This window comes from Tenrec ecaudatus, chromosome 1 (assembly GCF_050624435.1).
Source record: "Tenrec ecaudatus isolate mTenEca1 chromosome 1, mTenEca1.hap1, whole genome shotgun sequence".
NCBI classification, from domain to species: Eukaryota; Metazoa; Chordata; class Mammalia; order Afrosoricida; family Tenrecidae; genus Tenrec; species Tenrec ecaudatus.
Window position 1 is genome coordinate 136690031 of NC_134530.1, and position 25865 is coordinate 136715895.

Genomic DNA, 25865 nt, shown 5'->3' on the forward strand with positions numbered 1-25865 from the left:
CAAGATGCATTTATAATTATTGATTGGAATGCAAAAGTTGGCAACAAAAAGGAAGGAACAATAGTTGGAAAATATGATCTTGGTGATAGAAATGAAGCTGGAGATTTCATGATAGAATTTGACAAGACAAATAATTTGTTCAGAACAAATACCCCTTTTGAACAACACAAAGGAAAACAATACTCATGGATTCTCCAGACAGAATACAAATAAATGAACTTGACTCCATCTGTGCGAAGAGGAGAAGCCCAATGCCAGCAGCCAAACCCAGGGCAGGGTTGCGTGTGGGACAGACCATCAATTGCTTGGATGCAAGTTCAACTTCAAGCTGAAGAAAGTTAAAATGAACTCATTAGAAGCAAATTATGAACCCAAGTTTATCCCACCTGAATTTCAAGCACATCTCAAGATAGATGTTCTGCATTGAGCATTAATGACAGAAGATCTGACAAGCTATGGGAGGACATCAAGAACATATTTCATGAGTTTAAAGAGGCTTTAAAAAAGACAAAAATGGACGAAAGACAAAAATGAATGTGAGATGAGACATTGAAACTTGCTCTTAATCACAGATTATGTACAGCAAATTGACAAAATTATAAAGTCAAAGAGCTCAACAGAACATTTCAAAAGGCAACAACAGAGGCAAGGAAAATATTATAATGAGATATGCAAGGAGATAGAATTAGACAACCCAAAGGGTACGACACACTCGGTATATTTTAAACCGAAAGAAATCAATCCTTCATTTCATTACAAATATCTCCAGATTATTGAAATATTCCATGGGAAGATATTGAATAATGCAGGTAATATCAGCTATCAAAATATATAGCATCTGGGGTCTTAAAGACTTGAGGGTAAACAAGTAGCCATCTAGCATAGACGTATCAAAGCCCACACGGAAGAAGCACACCATTCTGTGTGATCACAAGGTGTCAAAGGGATCAGGTATCAAGCATCAAGGAACAAAAATCACATCATTGGGAATGAGGGAGAGTGCAGAGTTGGGGTCCAAAGGCCATTTGTGGGCAACTGGACATCCCTTTACAGAAGGATCTGGGGGAGGAGACGATCCAGTCAGGGGGCAGTGTAGCAATGATGAAACATGCAACTTTCCTCTAATTCTTAAATGCTTACTCCCCCCAAATATCATGATCCCAATTCTACCTTACAAATTCAGGTGGCCTGGAGATGTACACTTGTAGAGATGGGAACTGAAAACACAGGGAATACAGGACAGATGAACCCCTCAGGTCCAGTGGTGATGCTAGAAGGGTGGAGGGACGGTGGGGGAGGAAAGGGGAATCGATTACAAGGATCTGCATATAACCTCCTCTCTGGAGGTTGGTCAACAGAAAAATGGGTGAAGGAAGATGTTGGACAGTGTAAGATATGACAAAATAATAATGACTTGAAAATTATCAAGGGTTCAGGAGAGAGAGGGGAACAGGGAGGGAGGGGAAAAATGAGGAGCTAATGCCAGAGACTGGAGTGGAAAGCAGATGTTTTGAGAAAGATGATGGCAACAAATGTGCAAATGTGCTTGACAGAATGGATGAATGTATGGATTGTGATAAGCATTGTATGAGCCTCCAATAAAATAATTAAAAAATAAATTTATAAGAAAAAAGGTGGAAATTATATTCAGTTACTGTACCAAAAAGAAGTGGTCAACATCCAGTCATTTCAGGAGGTAGCACATGAGCAAGAGCCAGTGGTGCTGAAAGTAGTTCAAGCTTCACTGAAAGCATCAGCCAAAAACAAAACTCCATGAATGGATGAAATCCCAAATGAAATATTTTAACAGGCAAAGAATATACGGTTCATTTTTGCCAAACAACTTGAAAGATAAATACTTGGCCAACTGACTGGAAAAGATCTCTTTTTACCTATTCCAAAGAAAGATGACCCCATCGAATTTTTAAATTATAATACAATATCATTGATATCATAGGCAAACACATTCTACTAAAGATCACCCCAGTTTGGTTTCAGCAGTAACGTGACAGGGAATTGCCAGAAGTTCAGACCATATTTAGAAAAGATCATAGAACATGGGATATCATTGCTGATGTCAGCAATGGCTGAAAACTGAGAATACCAGAAAGATGTTTGGTAGGTAAGTTTATTGTAACAACCTGGGAAATAACCCCATGTGGGCTTAATGAGCTCACAGTTTAATTGAAGGGCAGAGAGATAAATGGCTCACAAGCTTTGTTTTTCTGTCTCTTGCTCTCTGAAGATTGGACCAGTGTGCAGCTATCTTATTTCTTTACCTCAAATTGTGAGCTACACTATTTTCGGGACACCCAACCCATGGACTGTGTCACTATAGTCTGAGGTTCCTTTGAGAACTGCTTCGCCACACTGGCAGTGTATACATCATTTGATCTGGGAACTATTGGACCCTGTCAGCTGGCTGACTGTTGGTGACTTTCCCTGCTGTTTGCTGCCTGTGGCCAGACTGCCTGTATTGCTTTACGGAAGACTCACCTGTCTACTTCCTTGACTTGCATCCAGCAACCCTCAAGAGTTGAAGGACTGCCAATATATTAACTGTCCCACAGAAGTGAGTTGAACTGAGCCATTTTTACTGCTTTTTGGACTATTTAGCTGTTTATTTCTTATGTTGTATCTATCTATCTATCTATCTATCTATCTATCTATCTATCTATCTATCTATCTATCTATCTATCTATCTATCTATCATAAGTGTCCTGGTTTCGTTTTTAGAGAATCCTGTCTAACATAGGTGTTTACTTTTGTTTTATTGTCTATGCCAAGGCATTTGACTGTGTGGATCATAAACTCTGGATAGCCTTGAGAAGACTGCTGAAAGGACAAACAGATCTGTCTGGAGAGTAGTAAAGCAGAGTGCACCTTGAAAGCAAGATTGCAAGGAGAAAGACATCATGCTTGGTAAAGGGAAAGACCTTCAAGATGGATGTCACAGTGACTACAAAAATAACAATGTATAAATTACCAAGGGCACATGAGGCAGGGGGGAGCCGGGAGGGAGGGGGAAAAAAAAGAGGACCTGATACAAAGGGCTTAAGTGGAGAGCAAATGCTTTGAGAATGATTGGGGCAGGGAATGCGCGGATGTACTTTATCCAATTGATGTATGTATATGTATGGATTGTGATAAGAGTGTATGAGCCCCTAATAAAATGTTTTTTTTTAAATGTGAGTTCAAGCATAGGGACAATTGTGACGATGGTGCAGGACTGGTCAGTGTCTAGTTTGCTGTGGATAGGATTGCTATTGGTGGGAACAGACTCAATGTCCCCTCAGAAAAGCAGCAACAGTAAATTGCAACATTTTTACAACCTACTTGTTGAGTAGCTTCTAGGGTCTGTAATGCTTGTTAGCTAAGCAGTGACTATTATTCTATTCCAATTTGCATGAAAGAAAAGGGATGAAAATATATATATATAAAGTCGGTCTAATCGACTGAATGACCAGACAAACAATCACAGACAGCCCTGAGACCAGGAAAAAAGTAGAATGTACCAGATATTGTTACCAACTGCTCTGCAAAGGCCTGCTTTAAAAGGTCCTGGATAGAGCAAGGAAAACTGTGAAACAATACTAAAAATAACAAAAGAGACCTGACCTACTGGTTGCCTAGAGACTGACTGTAGCAGTTCACTGACAAGGAGCTGGGAGAGGTTCTGGCCAGAATCAGGAGAGGACCTGGAACAAGGGATATATCATTGTTGATGTCAGCTGGATCTCTCTCAGCGCAAAGCAGAGAACACAAGAAAGAGGTTAATTTGTGTTGTATTGACTATGCCAAGGCATTTGACCATGTGGATCATAACGCACTATGGGTAACCTTGATTAGAACAGGAATTGCAGAATGCTTCACTGTGCTCATTCAGAACGTGTACATGACTCGAGGCACTGTTGTGTCAACAGAACAAGGCAATACTGCATGGTTTACACTAAAAAAAAGGTGTGGAACCTGGCTATCATCTCATTATACTTACACTCGCTGTATGCTGAGAAAATCATCATATAAACAAGCTTATATGAAGAAGAATGTGGAATCAGGCTTGGAGGAAGGCTTCTTAACAAGCTGTGATGTCATTGATAAAACCTTGCTGGCTGAAAGCAAGGAGCACTTGAAGCACTTGCTGATGAAGATGGAGGATTGCAGCCCTCCCTATGGGTTACAACTCAATGCAAAGATACCCCAAATCCTCACAACTGGACCAGTAGCTACCATCATGATGCGGGGAGAAAAGTTTGAAGTTGTGAAGGATTTTGTCCTTCGAGGGTCCGCAGTCACTGCTTGGGGAAGCAGCAGGGAAGCTAACAGAAGATGAGCTGTGTTGGTACATCTGCTCCGCAGGCTCTCTTCAGAGTCTTGAAGAACAAGGATGTTACCTTGAGGACTAAAGTGTACCTATCCCAATATGGTCTTTTCAGCTGATTCACATGCCTGTGAAAGTTGGACATTGAGTAAGGAAGACAGAAGAAGAAATGCATTTGGCTTGCGGTGCTGCAAAGAATATTGAAAGTACCCTGGACTGCTAACAGGACAAACTGACCTATCTTGGGAACAGGAGAACCCAGTCCCTGAAGAAAGAAAGACCTTCTGGTTGGGGCCATGCAGAGTAGAGAGGCAGCACTGAAGACCTTCCAGGAGATGGAGTGACACCGGCTGTCACGGGCGCACCAGCACAGGAAGAGTGGCGAGGCTGGTGCTCAACGGCCCTGCTCTGTGCGGGACCTGGCAGTGTTTCGTTCTTTTCTGCTGGATGGCGCCTACCAACAACAGAGATTGATGAACGACCAAGACCGATCCTTCATCACCCTTCAATTCTGGAACTATACACACCTCTGTGTTACAGAAACAGACATTTACAATCAAAGCGGCAACATGTACACAAAGACAAAGTGCCCAGTGTGAGGGAAGGAGGAGGAACAGAAGCAGGAATCATAGGGCGGAATGAGCTGAGTGCTTCAGGGACAGAATGGATGTGATCGATGGTTGAAACAAAATGTGTATAAACTGTTGAATGAAAAGCTGATGAGTTGCTCTATAAGCCTCTCCCCAATTCACGATAAAAATTTTTAAATGCATATCAAAAGTCAAAAATTCATAAGGAGCATTATCACATGCATAAAGTGAAATATAAATAAATACCCCAAGGTGTGTTTTCCCTTGACTTTCATGGATACAGGTAACAATACTTGAAGAGGACAATTTGGATATTTGAATAGTTTAATGATCATGAATATATGTTTGCTAAGACTGGGAGGATTTCATACTGAAGTCACTTAAAAAGACCCTTTTCAACAATCACATGCTTTTATTAAAGTGTGGCTAACCCTCTGGCACAGTGCTCAGAGTGTGTGACTACTAACCACAAGGTCTGCTGTACAGACCAGCAAAGCTGCTCCCAAGCATATTCCCAGCGTTGGATACTCCGTGGGTTGCTAGGAGTTGAACTTGACTGGTTGGCAACTGGTGTGGTTATCACTGGTGTGGAAAGTACGTTAGCTAACTTCCCCCCCCTCCGCCCCCCACCCCCCGCCCACCCCTCTGAATTTCCTTAGACAAAATAATCTGCTTGTTTCCTTTTTTTTGTTCTTTCTTCTAGAGAGTTTCTTTCCGACGGAATGTTCACTAAAGCAAAAGACATCGTTTTCGAGATAAATTTGTCAGTGAAGAAGAAATTATAAGGTTTTTTTTTCACCCTCTCCTTGGTTCTGTCTGTGTTTCTCCCTACATCTGTTGATCAGCTCTGCCTTTGTTAAGCAGATGAGTTACATTAAAACAGCTCAGAGACATCAGCAATCCTCATGCTTCAGATGACAAAGCTTCTGATTATGACACAGATTTGCATCAGTGTGAAGGAGTCTTGCTGTGAATTCTTAAAAAGTAACGGATACAGGATACAATACTCTCCCACCACTGAGTTTGCCTGCAGCTGCTTTATTTGAATGAAATTAACTAGAGTTGGCCTGAATATCTTTTGTTTTCATATATTTTCAATGTTTATTTTGTGGTTCATCTCTTTTTGTTACAGATGAAAATTATATATGAAAGTAGCTAATCAGATGCCTTTTGCTGATGGCAGGACCAGAGTCTTTCTACTGCTCTTTATAATATGAAATTATGAGATGATTGAAAGTGAAAAAAATAGCTGAAGTAACATATTATGCACCTTATAGACTTTGTTTTACAGACCTTTATTAAATTTTACTTAAAATATATTATGAAAAGGATTTCAGGTAAATCTTCTGAGATAATTTTAGCAAACTCAGCATACATCTTATAGATTTATCCTACTTTATCAATATAAATCGTTCCATATATGTACACATAGATGTTAGAATATTGCAGACTATGCTTTAAGGTAAAATTGTTGTGCATTTAATAGGGCCATAAATGTGAACATTGTCAATCTGATACACAGTGTACTTGGACCTTAAAGTCTGAGTTGGTCAGCCATGGAAGTATTTCAGGTATCTTAAGAATTATTTCTGTATTCAGCTTTGATATAAGTTTCCTTTTATTATAAATGTATACAAGAATAAGTAAGAAAAATCATCAAGAAAACATCTCAAAGTCTTCCCAAATCTTAATTGGCCAGAATTTTCAAGATAGCTAATTTATCAATTTCATGGACACAATGAATTATTTCTAAAGTAAAATAAAGTCTCATCGACTTAAATAAAACATATCAGGATGCATGATAATCAATATGAGTATGTAAATAATATTTTTGCTTTATGTGAGGTGCCTATTGAGTGTTTTCTGGGGTAACAGCAACAGAGTCAAAGGCCAAGTAGTAGGCGATACGGCGCTATGGAGGATCTGTTTAGCATGAGGGTTGTCTGCCTGCATCTGTATTCCTTATCTAAAGAGCACTTATGTAAAGAATTTGCCTCTGTAGGGAGAACCTTAGGTCTAAAAATTAAATTAGGCCAGAGTTTTAGCCTTGTTTGTATATTGATACATGTAACTAGGTCTATGAAAAATGTTTTTGTTTTTGTTATTAACTACAGGCATATTTTCATTTAAAAGTACATGTCTGATAGAATGATGCACAAAAACTTTATAGTCATTTTAGTGTCCGTCCTCTGACAGGGACAGCCCTCCATCATCCACATACCTCCACCCTCTTAGTGACACTGCACACTGCGGACCTATTGGTTTTAGAAGTGCTCTACTGCCTGGTGGTTTTCTGATTTTCTGATGCAGGTTGCAGGCAGGCTCATCTCTTTTTGGCCCCTGGTTATTCCAGCTGATTTTCTCTTCTCCCTGGAACCTCACGTAAACCCTTCACAAGACCCTTCCAAACAGAGGTATCGCAGAAAGGAACAGAGTAATGTGCAGACAAACGCGGATGGTAAGGATACAGTGGGAGTTTACTAAGGACCATATTGTAACGGAGAAGAGTGATTCCTGAGAAACTAACCACAATAGGGTGATAATGAAAACAAACCATAAATGATAAGGACCCCAATGTAAAGTCATTTAATCCACATCCTTTCTGTATTTCCTGTTTTCATCTCTTCTTTTCTAATCCACTGAATTCTTTGCTTGGCTAAATGCCGCCCTTCCATCCCAAATGGTTTATTATTCTAAGGTGTGTATATCTCCCTTATGGACTTATCTATATTTTGATTGAAAATTGAGCCATAGAGTTTATAACAATTTATTTTCATATGTAATCACTACAGTAGCATATAAAGTATAAGAGGCATTACAAAGTTGGAGTTGTGCTGAGAACGTTTATTTATTTCATTGGACTTGCTGGATCTTCCAATTTTATTAGAACCAAGATTTCTTTTCTTTTGTTGTGAGATATATATATATATATATATATATATATATATATATATCTTAATGGCGAGGCAACTGTAACTACTAACATGTATCCAGTTTGTGACTCTAAATATTTTAAAATGGTTAAATGGTTAAATATAGCCATTTCTTCTTTTCTATGGATTTATACTTGCCCTTTCTCCTTAAAGGATACAATTTTTATTACTGTAGTCCAAATCTGGTACCCTTGGTGCTGTAATTGGAGTTCGATTGCAATCTGCAATGTCTGATGTTCAAGATCACCAGCCACTTTACAGGACAGAGAAGATGCTCTACTCCCACAAGCAGGGCCATTCTCAGAACCTCACATGGGCAGTTCTGCCCTGCTCTAGAAGGTTGCTATGAGTGGGTATTGACCAGATGGCAGAGAATTTGATTTTGTAATAGTCCAAATATGTATTATCTCCATTTAAAGTTTTGCAACAGAATCTTGGTATCTGGCCCATATCTGACTCATCTCATAAATCCATGCAGCAGAGCTTGAAAATCTTAAAAATATTTTTTTTGACACGTCATTTTCCATTTAACTTTGCATCAAGAACCAAGATTAATTGACTATGATTCATTAAGAACTCTGTGACTTTCCATTCCAACTTGTTGATGTTTTACTTTGTGTTTGGAATTGTTGAAAGAGAATATTCAATTAGGGATACATTTATCTTGTGTGTGTGGAATATATTTACATGGCAGGGTATAATTACAGAGCTTACAATCCATTTTATGCACAATTATTGCAAGCAAACCTACTGTAGGACTGACTTTTGGAATATTCTTACTATCCACTATATTATAGTGTATGAATTGTAATTTTACCTGAAATCTGTTGGTTGTGGAAGATAAACATGGTTTGATATATACAGAAGCTAATCTGATTTATGGGAAGTTCTCACAAATTTCATGGCACATGTAGAAAAGAAATGTAGTAAATCTTTACCTAAATTTTGTCACACCCATCGGTAACAATGATGGAAACATCAGAGAGGAGACTGAAGTATCAGAGAGGAGTTTCAGAAATTTAGCTAATTCAATTATTTCCCTCTTTAAATTTTTAATAATATTTTGGATATTATTTATTAAACAATTTTGTAGTGTTTTCATTTTGATAGGAATATCTGTATTTATTTTGTATTCATATGTTATGTATATTTAAAATTTTGTAACTTCAGGCCAAGGATCTTGGAAGGTCTGTATTATTTTCCATATTTTACACATGAATAACATGAATATGTGTGGGACAGGAGGTTAAAGTCTCCTGCAGTGATTTTTCCATTCCACTTGGTTGTTTTTTGTCCAAGTTAAATCAATTTTAAGGGAATGAGAAAAATAATATGTTATGCTGAATACCATGCCCATAGTATTACATAAAAAGAATACAAAAGGACTGGCCAATTAAGGATTTATTTCCAAATAACTGGCAACAAAAATGTTTTTTAAATTTCCATATAACACTGCTCCCTTGATTCAAGGTAAGATATTGATGTAAACTATTGGGCTTAGATAATCTCTCTATGTAGTATGTAATGTATGATTCAGAGACTGCAATACAAAAGGCAAGTTCTAGGAACATATTTAATGGAGAAAACATAGAACATATATTTGAGACCTTGTGAAATGTTTTCATTATAGAAATAATCCTCTGAAAATTTAGACATATAATTTTATTTTGTAGAGGTAACATTACCATGTGATATTTATTATATTACATAAAATAACTATTCATCTCTAAAGGTTAGTATGCTTACACAAAAATGTGTAAACCTATTCTGGAGTGTCCAGAAACAGAATACAAAGGCTAGAGAGAACAGTTTGGAACTGATGTAAGAAAGAGCATGACCAATCCAGGGAGACAAGTCTTGAGTTTATTATACGATTCACATATCCTCCCTTGGGAGGATATTTACAAATTTGATTTTGAAAATAGAAGAAGTTATGAATGACAATTTTTCACTTTTTAATGTCAATATTACAAGAATTATCCTCCATGATTAATTATCAGCTGAAAATGTTCCAGTGGAATCTAGTATCTGTTAATTTAACACTTTATATAAGAAATAAAAAAACACAGTTATTTTCAAGTCTTACATATATTACTTAAAATAGATACAAAGTTCAGTTTGTAATTTTAAAATTTTACTCCTATCATCAGCTACCTGAAAGAAAATACTTTAATGGGAAAAATATTTTGATAGATTTGATTAAATATGGCTTTTAAGACAAGCACTGTTGATAACCCTGATGTTATTTAGCAATTAGGTATGTCAAATAATATATGAAATTATTTTGAAAGGAAGGAAATAATATTTATTGGGTGGATAAAGTAATAGTGAAACTATTAGTCTATGCAACTTAGAGTCAAATTCCAGAAGTTGATTGATTAAAAAGCTAACATTGCACAAATTCATAAATAACTGTTTAGTTTCAATCTTTAATATAATCTTCATCATAGAAACACACTGAACAAACTGAGATGAGTTAACGTAGAGAAAAAAATTGTAGATCTGATTGTTTGAGTGATGGAGGAATCACTTAATTAAGATAGCATCTCATTTTCTTGTCCAAAAATATAAACTTGCTTATTTTCTATATATACAATTATCTTGTGAAATGCTGGATTCTGATGAAAAAATGTTTGAGGTATAGCATTGAAGAAAGCATCAAAATGTATGGCATTTTGGGTTGTAATTCATCAAAAAGTACTGTCAGCTGAGAAGAGTTGATCTGCGTGTGCTTCCAAAAGTCTTCCAGATTTTTGCCCTCTGAGATTTTTGAGGCGACTTCAAATAAGTGAACTCTTCAACATCAACACATACAAAGGCATTTTATTATTAATTGAAGAAAGGGAATTAGAGTCATCAGAAATTGCAACTTTATTTTTTCATAATAGATATATTTATTGCCATCATAGTTCTGCCACTGTCATAAGATTAGAGTCAGATGAAATTCAGAGACACGTGCAAGTTTTGGAACTGGACACATAGATAACAGTATAGAACTGTACATAAAATAATTACAATTTATTAAACACACTTTTTAAAGCACATCCGTGATGGATGAGAATGAGCACCATATTTTTTTTACGAATATATATTTTTCTTTTTTCCCCCCCGACAGCACCAAAGAAATCCAATAGAAAAGGAGAAACAAAACTTAGGGAATCAAGCAGCCTTATTTTCCATCTCAGCCACAATATTTTCTACCTTAATGAGTTTCATAGCTTTTCCCAGGTGGTTCTGCCCCCACGAGGACAGTAGAACTTCCTAAATGGTACATTTATATGTAGTAAGTTGTTGTCTACACCATCCTTACTCAAAACTTGCATGTGGTGTGTAATGGTTTGGTGACACCAAGGTACATTTCTGTTGGTTTTATGAATGATTTGTTCTAATATCAGCCAAGAAAACAAACAGGACCAACTTCAAATCCAAACTTCTGATTCTGATCACCAAAGTCATTAATCATTACATCAACGATAGGTACTTGATTAATTCTTGGTGTGTTGATTTCAATGACAGTCTTTTCATAGCCTTTTCTGGACTGTAAAAATAAGTAAAAATTAAAAGTTACCCAAACCGCTTCACATGCTTTTAACACTTGGCATTTCCCCCTTAATATTCTGAATGGAGATATAGAGATGAGGGCGAGAGAGTAAGACAACATATTTGCCATTATAGATCTAGTATTTAACTTCCTCTTGTTGCAACATTTACATATACTCTTAAATTTTCAATCATGTTTAAAATGTTGTGATAATTCTCTAAATATTATATTCCATTATTGGGTATATTTGAGAAGAGTCTATTGAGCATATAAATACAATTTAATATGAAAATAAAATGATTTGAACTTATCGTTGTAATTATTCTTTAGATACAATGTAGTTTATTTATTATGATTAAAATTGAACACAGCATAAAAATTAGTGCATTGGGTCAAACTCAAACTATTTCTGCCATGTATTGCCTTCATTATGGTGATGGTATTTACTAATACATTATAGTGGTAATCTCTCCCAAACTCCTGCTCCTTTTATAGTCATTTTGCCTCCTTTTGTTCAGGGCAAGGATCAGTTTATTTATAACCATGGCTGTTTTCAGCTTCAATAATTGGCTAAAGCACTGAGCTGTGTAAGATATTCAGTGGATCAACCTACAGTCCCTGACGGGTCTAAATAGGTGCTCATCTATTAGCTGAACGATTGCAATGTGAACTCACCCACACACAGCTGCCTAGGGGTCAAGCCTGAAAACAGGCTCTGTCCCTGGACACATGGGTCTCCCTAAGTTAGAAACAACTCAATGACATTTACTACAGTGATGGGGCATTTTGTTACAGGGAATTCCCTTATGTGAGGGGAAAAAAGAGAAGCGAGTCAAGGAATAAAAATTATGTTAGACCACAAAAACTGATGCATAATAGTATGAATCAGCAAGCCCCAAACATAAGAGTAAGATTGTCTGCGATGGAATGATTCTTTTATGTATTTGATTAGCACTATGGATCAAAGAGGGATTGGAGTAGAGTTCTGTATTAGTTGTTTGTTTTGTGTTCATCTCGACTCAGATGAATAACTACGTATAATGCCATTCAAATGTCAGAAAGAATTCCATAAAATTATCCAATGATTCCAGATTATCTTTTGTCATGGCTTCAAATGGGACTATTGTGTGTTTTACAGGGACCCTTTAGGACAGAGCAGAACTCTCCCTGGGGGTTTCTGAGATTGGAAATCCTTGCATGAGGAGAAAGGCTCATCTTTTCCCCTCCAAAGGCTGGTGAGTTTGAACTGCCACCCTTGTGATCAGTAACCCACTCGATAGTCCACTAAGCCACCCTGCCTTCCACCAGGTTTCTCTGAATCCGAATCGACTAGTTGAAAGTGAAATGATTTATTTATTTTTCTATCTTGTGTATCAGCTGATTACTGTGCGTGCCCTTGTATGTGTGCATGGAAGAGAAAATTAGATGTTTATAATACTCAGTACTTGCATTTCTCTGTGTTAAGAAAATTCTAATAGCAATATGCTTATATTTCTTGAAAGAAATCTGGTTTCAGATTGAACTGGGGCAGTAGTTGCTCTGTGACAGGCGAGGACAAGCAGAGGTCGTACTCACCGCACAGCCGTCAGACAGCGCTTTGATGTAGGCATTATTGTCGTAGGACAGCTCCTCATCATTTGACCCCAGGAACCGAAGTGCTTTGTCATACCCACCAGATGACACATCATACCAGGCTGCTGACTGATGGCAGTAGTAGGTGAAATTTTGTCGGGCAGTCGCAGTCAGCAGTTTCAGGAATGTCATTTGCACCATATTAATGGAATTTCCTTCAACATCTAAATAAGAAAGCTGGGAATAAAAAAAGCATTTAAAGATTATTCCACTCCTTTAGCATATAAAACATGAATACTACTGTTGACAGCAAACTGTGATCCTAAATGCATATAGACGGAGCTATTTCTACTTAAGGAACGTGTACATGCCAGATAAGGGCATGGCTTTTAGTCAGCTAGAAATATATTCTATGTGGAGTATTTAGGTGTTGTTTATTTTTGAAAAAGTCACTTTATTGAGGGGAATAAAACTTTTGTTTCCAAATAATGGTTCGTTATATTTGCATATCTTTTCAAATTTGAGGGGTTAATGAAAATTGAAGCATTTTAGTGCAATTCACTGGCGGCTTTGCTGTCACGGTTTGCTTTCTGTTCGCTCCTTTTGGAAAACTGCATGACTTGTATCTGCCTGCCTTACACTTTTCACGTGTGCCTGCACTTTTCCTTTTGGGTTTTTAGTGGGTTGGGCTGAACAGTGATCTCCTTAAAGATATGTCTAGGTTTCAATGCCTAGGATCCTAGAATGTTACCTTATTCAGGAAAAGGATCTTGGCAAATCTAACTAACTGTCCTGTCAACAAAAATGCAGAGAGAAAATGGAGACAGACAGTAGAAAACAAAACAAGTATATGCAGAGCATACGAAGCGATGAAAAATGGGGTAAGCTTATAGGGGTGCTGCTGCAAGCCGAGAAATACCAGCAGCCGACAGAAATTAGAAGACACAAAGCATAGAGTCTCCAGGAGCCACGTGGGCCAGTTATGTTCACTGCTATTGAGTCAACTCTGACTCCTAGCCACCCGGCAGGGCAGGATGGCATAGCTTTGCCCCGGGTGTGGGTTTCCATCACTGCAACTTCTGGGAGAGTAGAAAGTCTTGCCTTTCTCTAACGGAGTAGCTGAATGTGCTTGTTAGCACATTTTAGAGAGACTGGTTTTGGATTTCTGGCTCTGGCCTCTAGAAGTCTAAATGAATAAATCTCAGCGGTTGGACGCCTCCCAGTTGAAAGTAATTTATTACAGTATCCACAACAACGATGAAATCTCGCTGCCATGGAGTCCATTCCAACACATCGCGACCTTGTAGAGCAGGTTACAGCTGGCCCTGTGGTTTCCAAGACTGTCACTGTGTATGGGAGTAGAGGCCCCGCTATGTCCTGTAGAGCCGTTGGAGGTTTTGAACCGCTTATCTTGCAGCCAACAGTCCAATGTGCGCCATCACTCTACCAGGGAGCCGTGAAGACGATCACAGGGACCCAAAGGGCAGAGGCCGTTTTGTTCTCCTTTTCAGCACCAGAAAGCGTGATGGCACCATGGTTAAGCTCTAGGCTGCTAACCTAAAGCTTGGTAGTTTGAATACAACCAGCAATTCCAATGGAAAGAGAATTGGAAAGACGCTCCTACAAAAATTTCAGCGGAGGATACAATTTGTGGCAGTTCTGCTCTGTCAGTTAAATGAATGAGCCTTAACACAATCTGACAGCAAACAAGGTTCAGCAGGGCTATCGGTTGTTCTCCTGCCTCTGATATAATGTGTTTGTTCATCATTTTGTCATTAGCATCGAGATAATTCTGCAGACAACGATGGGGACTATTTATTGACTCAATAAATAATGGCTCTACATCCATAGAAAGAAAGTAATCTTAATTGGAACTGATGCAATATTGTCTCAATCATCTTGATAAATTATTTTAATAGTCATGATGGAAACGGTAGGGGTCAGCTGAAACATCAACCTTCAGAAAGGAAAAAGAAAGTCACGCAGGTTATCGAGTGAGTCAGTCTAAGGGAGGTTAACGCCGAGCTATGGCTTCTAAGCGATTTTACTCATGTGAACACCTTGAGCGCGGGCCTTGTGAGGGTGGAGGAAGCAGTCGATTTAGAAATGGGACTCCTAGGAAAGCAAAGCAGAACTTTGAAACACAAAAGAAAACCACACACAGTTCCATTTGGGTGTTTTTTGGTTTTCATACACAGGCAGGAGTGACACATGGATATTTATTATGCAACTTAATCGTATGTAATTAAAGATCAAACTTAAAAATGAGAAATAAAGTGGACCACTTTGCTAAAAATTGTTCATTCATATTGATAAGTTCACATAGAGATGATAATTGTGCAAAGGTTGTCAATTGAAATAAAATTATTTTAAAGTAATATAAATGATTGAACAGTTGCCACAGGAAATGAGAAACATTTCAATCTGCACATATTCAACTTAGATTTTTTTGAACCAATACATTTTTTAAAATAGGTTTTGAACAAGACATTGATTTTTATCATCTGTTCTTAAAATATTTCTGGAAAATCAATAGAGAACAACTAAGTAAACTGGTGCTCTATATAAATACAAGACCAGTCCAACCATTCTATTTCCAAAATAAAAATCAACAAAGACAAGGCACTTTCCAAAACTCCTTACAGGAGAAAAAAAAAGTGAATTAAAATGAAGCAGAAAAAATACAAAGTAGATGGAGTCAGATACTAAATGGTAACAATTCTGTAATGTTTTATAATTCCATTTCCTATCATAATAAAAATAGTTATTCAATAGATATAAATAGAGCAAACTAGAGACCAAATGGAATTCTGATTTGCATAATTTAGATTTGCACAATTTGAAACTAGAGGTTTATCATTTGAGCCTCACATATAAAAATGAAGATAAATAATTCCTTTCTGAGGAAATAACATACCAATTTTCCTCTCTTGAATTCACTAAACCAACTTCCTGGTTTCTCCTTCGGCCACGATGAAATTCTGACCTGTTGCAAATAACAGAAAATTAGAAAGACGATAAAACAGGAATAATACCATAAATGCAGCAATACAATAGCAAAACTTCTTCCAGTACAATGGTACTTCCTACATGGGAGCGTAAGAATGCCTATTTCATATACTAAATGTTGTCATAATGTCATGTGTCTCTTTGTGTGCATATGTGTTTGTATGTGTGTGTGTGTGTGTGTGTTTTCCAGAGTTCATGGAGAAAAAAAAACATTATCTTTTCATTTCATTTTTTCCATGCAATGTTTGAATCCTCTTTGAGTGTGTGTATGCCTATACTATTGATATAAAAATACATGCATACGTATATTATTGTTATATAAGGTTACATCAAAAAGAATTGCTATAAAACTGTTTTGCAAAACCTCATTAAGCAAAACATTCAAAATGGGAAGCTACTGTTTCTCCACACATCGGCCATTAGGTCCTTACACTTGAAGGTGGTTGTCTCTCTCTCATTAACGGTTCCCTGAAAAAAAAGTCAGCACTCTTTTCACATACTTCAGGGGCTTAGATTGTATTTCTTTTCCAATGATCTTTGAGTTATGGGAACAAAAGAAGTCTAAAGGTTGTAGGGTATATGGGTTAAAATGTACCAATAAAATTCTTGTAGGGCAGGCCTACACATGCTCACAGAGTGAGCAGGGGTACTTTGTGCCATAAAATAATTCCTCAGCATTAACTTTCATCGCATTGTTTTCACCTATGCAGTTTTCACATTTTCTTAAAATCTCATCATAGTGAGCTCCCGTGATCGTCTTGTATCCTTCCAGGAAATCTGTCAAAATCGCCTGCTTTGGAATCCCATAAAGACATGCTGCATTGCCTTCTGAGCTGCCCTCTCCCCACTGAGTTGACCTGACGCAGCAAAGCCCTTCTGAAACCACAGTTGGACCACTTTTGGAAGGCTTCAAAAGTTTGTGGACAATATGATGAAACGAGATTTTTCCAAAAACTTTTTGAAGTCGCCTCCCGCCCCCATCTCTCCTCTCTCTCGGTGTGTGTATCGCTCTCTCTTTCACACACACACACACACACACACACACACACACACACACACACACGCCGCGCGTATTTTATGGCATTTTTGTTATACATGTAAGTGGAAGTAATTTTCAATTTTCCATAGACACGAGTCACTATACTTCTCCATACATCAAACTGTGTTGGGAGATGAAAGTCTGCCACCTGCCCTACCACCTCCCTCTAGTCACACACGCAGCTTTCCTCCTCGATCAGCCACACAGAAAGCATCGTGCTTCGCCGTCAGGCATTCCTGGGACTGAATGCACACAGCATTTCACTTAGAACAAGTTTTATTATAAGAATACAAATGAGGATGAAATTCTTCATTTATTGAATGTTTGCAGAATATAAACATGCTAGTGAAAACTATTTTCTTAAATCAATGACGTGTATGTAGCATTAAAGATATAACCTTTTAACACTGTGACATTTAGCTATAAAGTTATACTACTGTGAGGCAATCAAGGAATTCCCTTTAAATAGTTAATATTAGGGAAATATGTCTGAACATAAATTCTTAAACATAAAAGATTAATTCCTTATAAATTGTATCACTGGAGCAGATTACATAGCTATAAATTCTACCGTGTGGTAATTGGATGGCAGAATACTATAGCTGCTGGATGATCTGATATTAAACTGTGCTGTGTCAGAAAGATATAGAATGTGAGAGAGCAAGCAGGTGTGTGAAGAATACATCTGGGTGTAAATAAAGGAGGAGAGTATTTGTTAACGCCCATCACTTTGGTATCTTATTCATGCTTATGCAAATGAATACTCTAATTACCCTGTAAGAAAAGCAAATAAATGAATATATGACAGTATAATTTTACTGTTTAGTTCAATATTACGAAAACATGGCAGGAACTGTCAACAGTAACCCCCCAAACAGATTGGTACTTACGCCCTCTGATTTTTTGTCTGGATAAATGCAAGTCTCCCCACCAGATGTGAAATTACAGTAAACTTTGAAGGAATCTCCTGAACAACCTTGGTTAGGATCAATCCAATATTCACCTGAAAGGTAAGAACAAATGTATATGAGTCCATTCGTCAAAAATGAAATGTGCTGGTTGAGTTGTTGAACAAGAACAGAGGGAAAAAGATTATTAATAGATATTGTTCCACATGAATTCTTTTAATATTTTATAGACATTAGAGAGTGTTTGAACATTTAACAAGTGATTCTTTATCTTGTCTGACTCAAACTATTTTCTTTTTCTGGTGGATTGGCTGCTCTTCTTATTCTAATAGGATTATTTCTTTTAGATGTTAACTTAAATGTCAACTTCTCAAATGTTAAACTTCTAATTATCTACATGTAATACATTTCAGCACATAGTGTCAGATGCACTTGACCTCAAATCTTCCATGCATTATCTACTATTTAAGTAATTTGATCTTAAGAAACAGTATATTTTATTCCCGATTTATTAATCTGTAATAATGGTAGATCTATTATATTTTAAGCAAATGAGACTGTGCGCTCCCCTAAAGATTTACAGCCTTTCCAAATCTAAAGAGGGTAGCTGTGGGTCAGAATTAATACAATGGCAATGGGTTTGATTTGGTTTGGGAGTATACTTTTGCATTCGTTTATAATTATAGGTCTTGTAGTAAATTTGCTTTTGTAGCTGTTGTTATTGTTGTTCTGTGCTGTCAGCTTTCTTCAAGTTCTTCAAATCCAGGCATGTCCAGTGCTTTCCTCAGAACTACTGTTCTATTTTGTGCACCTTGTTACAACCACTGTGTAACAACCAAATCATTGTGTTACAACCACTTGTTACAACCCTTGTTACAGTCACTATGTTACATCCAAATCATTGAAGGACTTCCTTGTTTGCTTTGACTTTCTACTTGACCTTGCATGAGATTCCTTTTCCAGGGACTGTACGCTTCTGAGAATGTGTCCAAACTAGATTAGAGGGAGACTCATCATCATCAGTTCTAAGTAGGATTCTGACTCTACTTCTTCCAAGATGATTTGCTCCAAGATCATTATTAGTGGTTCAGTATCGTTTGTATAACATCTCTAAGTTATACATCTCCTATCCCTGCATCCACATCACTAAGTCACTCCTTCCTCCTCTCCTGATCACTTGAACAGATTCCCATTCAAGCTGATTGTTCATTGCTCCCTTTTGCCACATTTCAACCTATTCTTCTTGTGCTGTCTGCTGTTCTTCCATGGTCATATTCTTTGGAATGCTGGAAAATAACACGTTTCTGCCTTTTTCAATGCTTTGAAAATTCCCTGGAATATCCTCTGGATTCTCAGCAAAGGTGACCATCTCTTTAAGGGGCAGATTCAAGATCATCATGTCAAATATCAACATTTTATTATTCAAAGTTGATTCGTCTGATTCCATCTGTTCTTTTGCCATATCTATCATAAAATGTTTCCATTAACACCTTTCACTAATTAATTTTTTTTCTTCGCTCCACAATTAGAGCAGCAGCAGCTTGAGGGCATTATTTCTTCCCCTCATTGAGGCATCAAAAACCAAAACCAAACAAACAAACAAAACCCAAACTAACTTGGTTCAGCCCAAGAAAGCAAATAACTTCCCCTGCCATCAAGTCGATTCCAACTCATACAGATCAAATAAAATATTTCTAAAGCTATACATCTTTACAGAAGCCGTTAGCCTCCTCTTTCTTCCATGCGACAACCACTTGGTTTGAACAGCTAACCTTGGTGTTAGGAGCCAAATGTTTATCCAAGTGTAACCAGAATTCCTTAAGTAAGAAAGTAATACTTATAATGATTCTTTAATTTATGACATATATAATGAAATTAGTTATCATATGGCAAACAACTGAGAATTACACTCCACACCAAAATTAATTACCAAAGTTCATAATGCACACCCCCCCAATAGAGTGATCAGGTTCATAATTCATTATATTATTTCATAGTTTAATCGTATGCTAGAATCATTTACTTTAGTTTTTTAATCCTTTTCTCATCTAGGGAAAATATCTTGGAATCATATTACATAGGCTTATAAGAGTCTCGGTATCCTCTTTGGAATGTCACATAACCCAGTAAGAATTTGCTAAATGATCAAGGATATCTAAATTCATTATGGAAATGAGAAATTGTCTGCCACAGATACAACCTAATTCACCTAATTTTTCTTCCCATATAATGCTACTTAAAAGTTATATTTTCCTAAAATAGTGAATTAATAAAACACTAAACATTTTGTTTTACAAATAAATGTATTGCATATGTAATGACCCAAATATCAATATATAAATGTTTCTTAATAATTTATATTTTCCTTAGAGTGCTGTTTCTGAAAAGTATTAAATTTTAGTCTTTGCACTCAGTTATTTATATAACATCCCATGCCTTGACAGTGAAATATAATATTCTTAATGAAGAAGAGATTATAAATTAGATAAACATATGTATTTTGGTAATTCATAAATGAATGGGTCAACCACCAGCATAGCTGAAACGGTTTCTTTCCCTGAACAACGGGAATGTAATTAAAAATAAAAGAACTCATTGCCATTGAGTTGATATCAACTAATAGCTTCCCAATAGGACATAGCAGAATTGCTTCCCTGAGTTTCTGAAGCTATAACTGTCTGAGAATGGACAGTCCTGTCCTTCTGCCATGGTGCACCGGTAGTTTTCAATTGCTCCTCTTGCACCTCGCAGGACAACACTTAGCCACTATGTCACCCTTTATTGTCACACCATTCCTTGTTGTCAAATAGTAACCCTTCAATAAATTAATCCAATTGTTACTAAGTAAAATGTTCTCAGCTGTCTATCAATAATATCTTTTTGTCCCAATTTTAAAATATTCTGCTCACCAAATTACCGTTAAAACTAAAAGGCAAACACTATCAATTTTTCTGATTCCAGCTTAAAACAATTTAGGATACAAATGATAAGTGTAGGGTAATAGAGGAGAAAGATGGAGATCTTACTCCCATAAAAAGTGACAGTCTTGGAGCCTCACAGGGGGAGTACTACCCTGTCATGGAGGGTCGCTATGAATAGGCACCAACTGAATCACAGTGAGTTAGAGGGTAATAATCACATGTGCTAATACTCAAAGTTCATGCTTATATTTATTACCATGCAAGCTATATTTGTGTTAACTGTAGTTAATCAAAAATAATCTTGGCATAATGTAATGAAATCTGACATTCAGATAAGATTTTACAACCCAGAGTTTGAATTGCACACAGCATAAATTGCCTGTCTTGAGTCTCCTTGGCCGGAACTAATTACCATTGCTTTAGTTTTGTTTGGGGACTGTATTAAACATTTAACTAGGATGAATGGGCTGACAAGGCTCATTGGTGCCTGTGCTCGCCATGTATTATTAACGTACCGTCTGGGAAGTCAGGATGGCTGAGTTGCAGGTCTTTGCACGTCCGGGCTGGATTGGTTTGCGTCCCCATTGGAAACTTCATATGCTCAATGTCTTGTTTCAAAGAATTGAGGGAACCGAATATTTCCTCCATTCCATCCGAATAATCAAGAATGTTGTCACCTGCATCTGCTTGCATGCTGTCAGTATGCCTTCTTGTTTTTTTAGGTGACAGGATAGGTAATGGTTGAATGACTTCACCAGGTGGACCCTGTGAAAAAGATAATCTGTGAGAACATGTGTCTGAAGTAAAAATTCTGCTGATCTTAGTGGGCAAAGGTTACCCCACTATTATGAGAAATAATCATTGGTTTGGCCATTTAATTTTTTCCTTAATTGCTACAGAATAATTGTGCAATATATATTTTTGTATATAAAAACAAACCAATTGCTTTGAAATCAAATCTGTCTCCTGGGCTCCACAGGTCAAAGTCCAACTGCTCCAAAGAGTTGGAAGGTTTGGAGCTGGAAGGTTTCAGAGGAGGAGGCCACCCCATCTTTCTCCTCTAGAGCATTTGGTGAGTTCAAACTGCGAACTTTAACGATAGCAACCAACCACCTTAACCAATGTGTCCTCAAGACTCATTCTTTAGATATGTACATGCAAATCATGTGTTTATATATAAACCTACACCTACATATAATTTTTATTTTGTTTTTCCATTTTAGTCGCTTAAAAAAAACTAACACTAGTCCTTTCCTTATAGTGATAATGGTGAATGGACAACGAGGCTTTAAAAACCTCATTGAAAAAAAAAAAACCAAGGAATCACACATATTTTCCATGAACTTTTTTGAAGTGCCCCTCAAAAAGTTATATTCATCCGCCAACCAAATGGATTTCAGTTTGAGTCCCTTCAGATATACCCAAAAAGAAAGTTTTGGAAATATACTACAAAACTAACCTGTCAAAGGGATCAGGTATCAAGCATCAAAGAACAAAAAATCATATCATTGTAAATGAGGGTGAGAGCAAAGTGGAGACTCAAAGCACATCTGTAGGCATCTGGACACCCCTTACTGAAGGGTTGAGGGGAGGAGATGAACCAGACAGGGTGCAGGGTATCAATGATGAAACATACAACTTTCCTTTAGTTCTTAAATGCTTCCTTGCCACCATCATGATCCCAATTCTAGCTGCCAAAATGGCTAGACCAGAGGATGTACATTGGGATAGGTAGCAACTGGAAACAGGGAATCCAGGACAGACAACCCCTTCAGGACCGGTGGTGAGAGTGGCGATGCCTGGAGGGTGGAAGGAATGTGGGGTGGAAAGGGGGAACCGATTACAAGAATCTACATATAACCTCCTCCCTGGGGGATGGACAGCAGAGTAGTGGGTGAGGGAGACGTCAGACAGTGTAACATGACAAAATAATAATTTATGAATTATGAAGGGTTCATAATGGAGGTGGGAGTGGAGAGGGAGGGGAACAATGAGGATCTGATATTAAGGGCTCAAGTAGAAGGCAAATGTTTTGAGAATTATGATGGCAACAATGTACAAATGTGCTTGACACAATGGATGTATGTATGGATTGTGAATAGAATTGTATGAGCCCCCAGTAAAATGATTTTTTTAAAAAACAGAGCAAAATTCAACTTTGATACAACACCATGCGTTGGGATGAATAATAACAATGGACTTCTGGCTATCTTCACTAGTGATACAAGATTGATTTATATAAGCATATGTTATATATGTCACTTTGATATTTATTGGTTAATCCTCATTTACATACACTTACATTCCCTCTCTCAACACCTAGTTCTTCAAGTCTCAGACTGGCAAATAAGCATTTAATGGTTCATAGTCATTGAGTTTTTTACTATACATGATACTAATTATTTTATAAAACAATAGATTGTTTCAAATACTAAGCGCTTTAATCTTTACATTTTAATAAACTTAAACAATGCAAACTTAGTGAGATGTAACTCATTAAAATAACAAAACCCTATAGTTAGAAGCACTTAAGAGCAAAGAACTAGACTAAAATTTCTTTTCATATAGATCTGCATTTTTTGCTATGACATTGCAGTTATCCAATCAATAATGCCTGATCAATAGAAGTATTAATAGATAGTACCAATTATTGCTTTTACTATCATTGTGATATTCTCTGGGATAAAATACCATGCATCTGAAATTCTGTCTTTATTCCTAGTGGCAGATATAAATATATCATTGTGTCATATAATCAGTTCATTTCATTGAGACATAAAAATTAATATCTTAAAAATAGTAAGTGCTCTATTATTATACATGTATAATTAATGCATCTTTTATTTAAAGTAGTGAAACCAATTAAAGGCAAGTCTTGGCACAGAGTCACTATTTTCTACCAAATAAGCACCTTTGATTGTGCACTTTTGCTCTACACTATAAACTTAGGTAGTGTACCTGGTGGAACAAGGTCAGCAGTTAGAATGACCAGTCACCTTTCAGGAACAAAATGTGACAGTTCCTTTCCTAAAGATTTACAGATTTATAAATCCAAGGCAGTAGTTTCACTCTGTGCTAAAGGAAGGCTATGGGTCAGAATCTATTAGATGGGAGTAGGGTGGTGTGGTAGATATATAACCATTTGTCAATTTGAGGATTAAGAGTGTATGGGGTGGAGTCTAGTTTGTCAATCTGATCATAGCCAGTGAGGCTTCTCTTTGGGCATGACTTTCTCCTGAGAATTCTGGGAAATCTGTTACTTCCTCTTTGGAGACACTGCTCACACCCTGGAAGACATAGCAGCTGACAAGACACATGGACCCACTCTGATGCAGAGACCTCTGCCAGCACTGAGATGTTTCCAGTGACACTTGATCCATAGACTTTCTACACACTGGCCTGTGATATTCTCCATTCAGCGTCATCACATGTATTTTGTGAGTCTGAAGAGGACTTTAGAGATTGGCATCGGACATCTGTGCTAATATCTGACTCATGGACTTGATCTTGACTGGACTGGGATGTTTTTTCAATGTTCAATTGCTCTTATATATAAATCTCTTTCTTATACACATATGTGTATTCATGGATTTGTTTCTCTGGTCTACCCAGACTAACACTGTGGGTTTTGGTTTGAGTATAAACTCTGATTCTTAGTAGGCTTGGATTATTCATTAACATGCACTTACTGGAGGTCCCGGAGGCCCTGGCACACCACCATCTCCCTTCTGGCCAGCAGGGCCCTGTTAGAAAGAGAAAGAGACATGAACAGGCCAAAAATCATGACTAAGACACTGACTAAGTTTGGACAAAGGAAAACATCAAAGAGTCGAGTACTTACAGTAGAGCCTTTGTTACCCTTTGGACCTTGTGGGCCCTAGAAAATGGAAAGGCCAGAGTGGAGATAAAAATGAATGGAATTGGTGTCGATTAGAATATTTAGAAATGAATTCCACCTTAGATTTTCTCTTGTACTTACAGGTAAGCCAGGAGGTCCAGGTGGGCCTAAGGGACCAGCAGGACCAGGGATTCCCTACAGAGAAAATACAATTATGATTAAAGATCTTAAAAACTTCTTCACTGTTCTATAAAATAACAAAACACGGTGAAGTTCAGAGAATTAAAAATACTTAAAATAGCCTAAAGCATTTCCACTGCATCTCTTAGAAATAATATTTCCAAAATAACTGAAAGTTTGATTACCTTTGCCTTACTATCCAGAAAAAGTTCATTTTATATATTTTTGTAACCCTATAGTTCTCTTAATTATAATTTTCATAGAGTTAGTATTTATTAAATGTTTGTATAATTAATTATCAAACAATAATTTATTATTTCTAACCTAAATATATATTTAATTATTTGCTTTGAGGTTAAATCAAATCTGAATTTTGAAAATTTCAGTAGAGTTGTGCTTAAGGAGATTTGAATAAAGAAGTTATGCTTTTCCATGCTTAAAGGTATCTGTGCAGGGCTGTGATAGAGAGAGAGAAGGGACAAGCAAGCATTAGAAAGGAAGAAGGACACCACGGAGACTTTATTCACCCCATCTCCCTTTGCGCCAGGCGTTCCTTGAGTCCCTGGGAGCCCTCTGTCACCTTTTTCACCTTGTTCTCCTGGAGGGCCAATTAGGCCAATTAAACCAGGATGGCCCTTTTGAAGAAAAGGAAAAACAATTTTAATAATATGTAAAATACAACTCTCTCATTACTTTCTCATCACAAAATATTTTCATATTAAATTCTAAAAGTATGAAGACTTGAAATGTGGATTTACAAAGTTTAAAACAACCTTTTCAACTAAGATTTTACTGTCCCTCACATAACAAGATTATTTAAGAATTACATTAAGTGAGGTCTTATGAACCGGAGGACATAGTATGAAATGAAATACTTTCTAAAGTATCTTTAATGCTTCCTTTACATAAAGCAAATACCTTCAACTAATAGACCAAGAAGGATTATATGTAATATTAGCAACAATAACAACAACAAATTCCCCAAATAATAACTTTAATAACCATATCATTTT

The 25865-nt window shown here is 37.0% G+C and overlaps 1 protein-coding gene across 2 annotated transcripts in view; it reads right to left on the bottom strand.

Annotated features, from left to right (window-relative positions):
- Positions 1–10649: 10649 nt before the first annotated feature.
- The window catches only part of COL11A1 (collagen type XI alpha 1 chain), a 251063-nt gene continuing 235847 nt past the window's right edge, over positions 10650–25865 (bottom strand). For both annotated transcript variants that reach the window (XM_075558829.1, XM_075558828.1), the window contains 9 exons: positions 25380–25487; positions 24814–24867; positions 24676–24711; positions 24524–24577; positions 21350–21599; positions 17896–18008; positions 15875–15943; positions 12961–13194; positions 10650–11382 (listed from right to left, as the gene is read on the bottom strand). In XM_075558829.1, coding sequence (XP_075414944.1) covers positions 11236–11382; positions 12961–13194; positions 15875–15943; positions 17896–18008; positions 21350–21599; positions 24524–24577; positions 24676–24711; positions 24814–24867; positions 25380–25487 — 1065 coding nt within the window. In that variant the 3' untranslated portion in view covers positions 10650–11235. The remainder of the gene's footprint in view (positions 11383–12960; positions 13195–15874; positions 15944–17895; positions 18009–21349; positions 21600–24523; positions 24578–24675; positions 24712–24813; positions 24868–25379; positions 25488–25865) is intronic.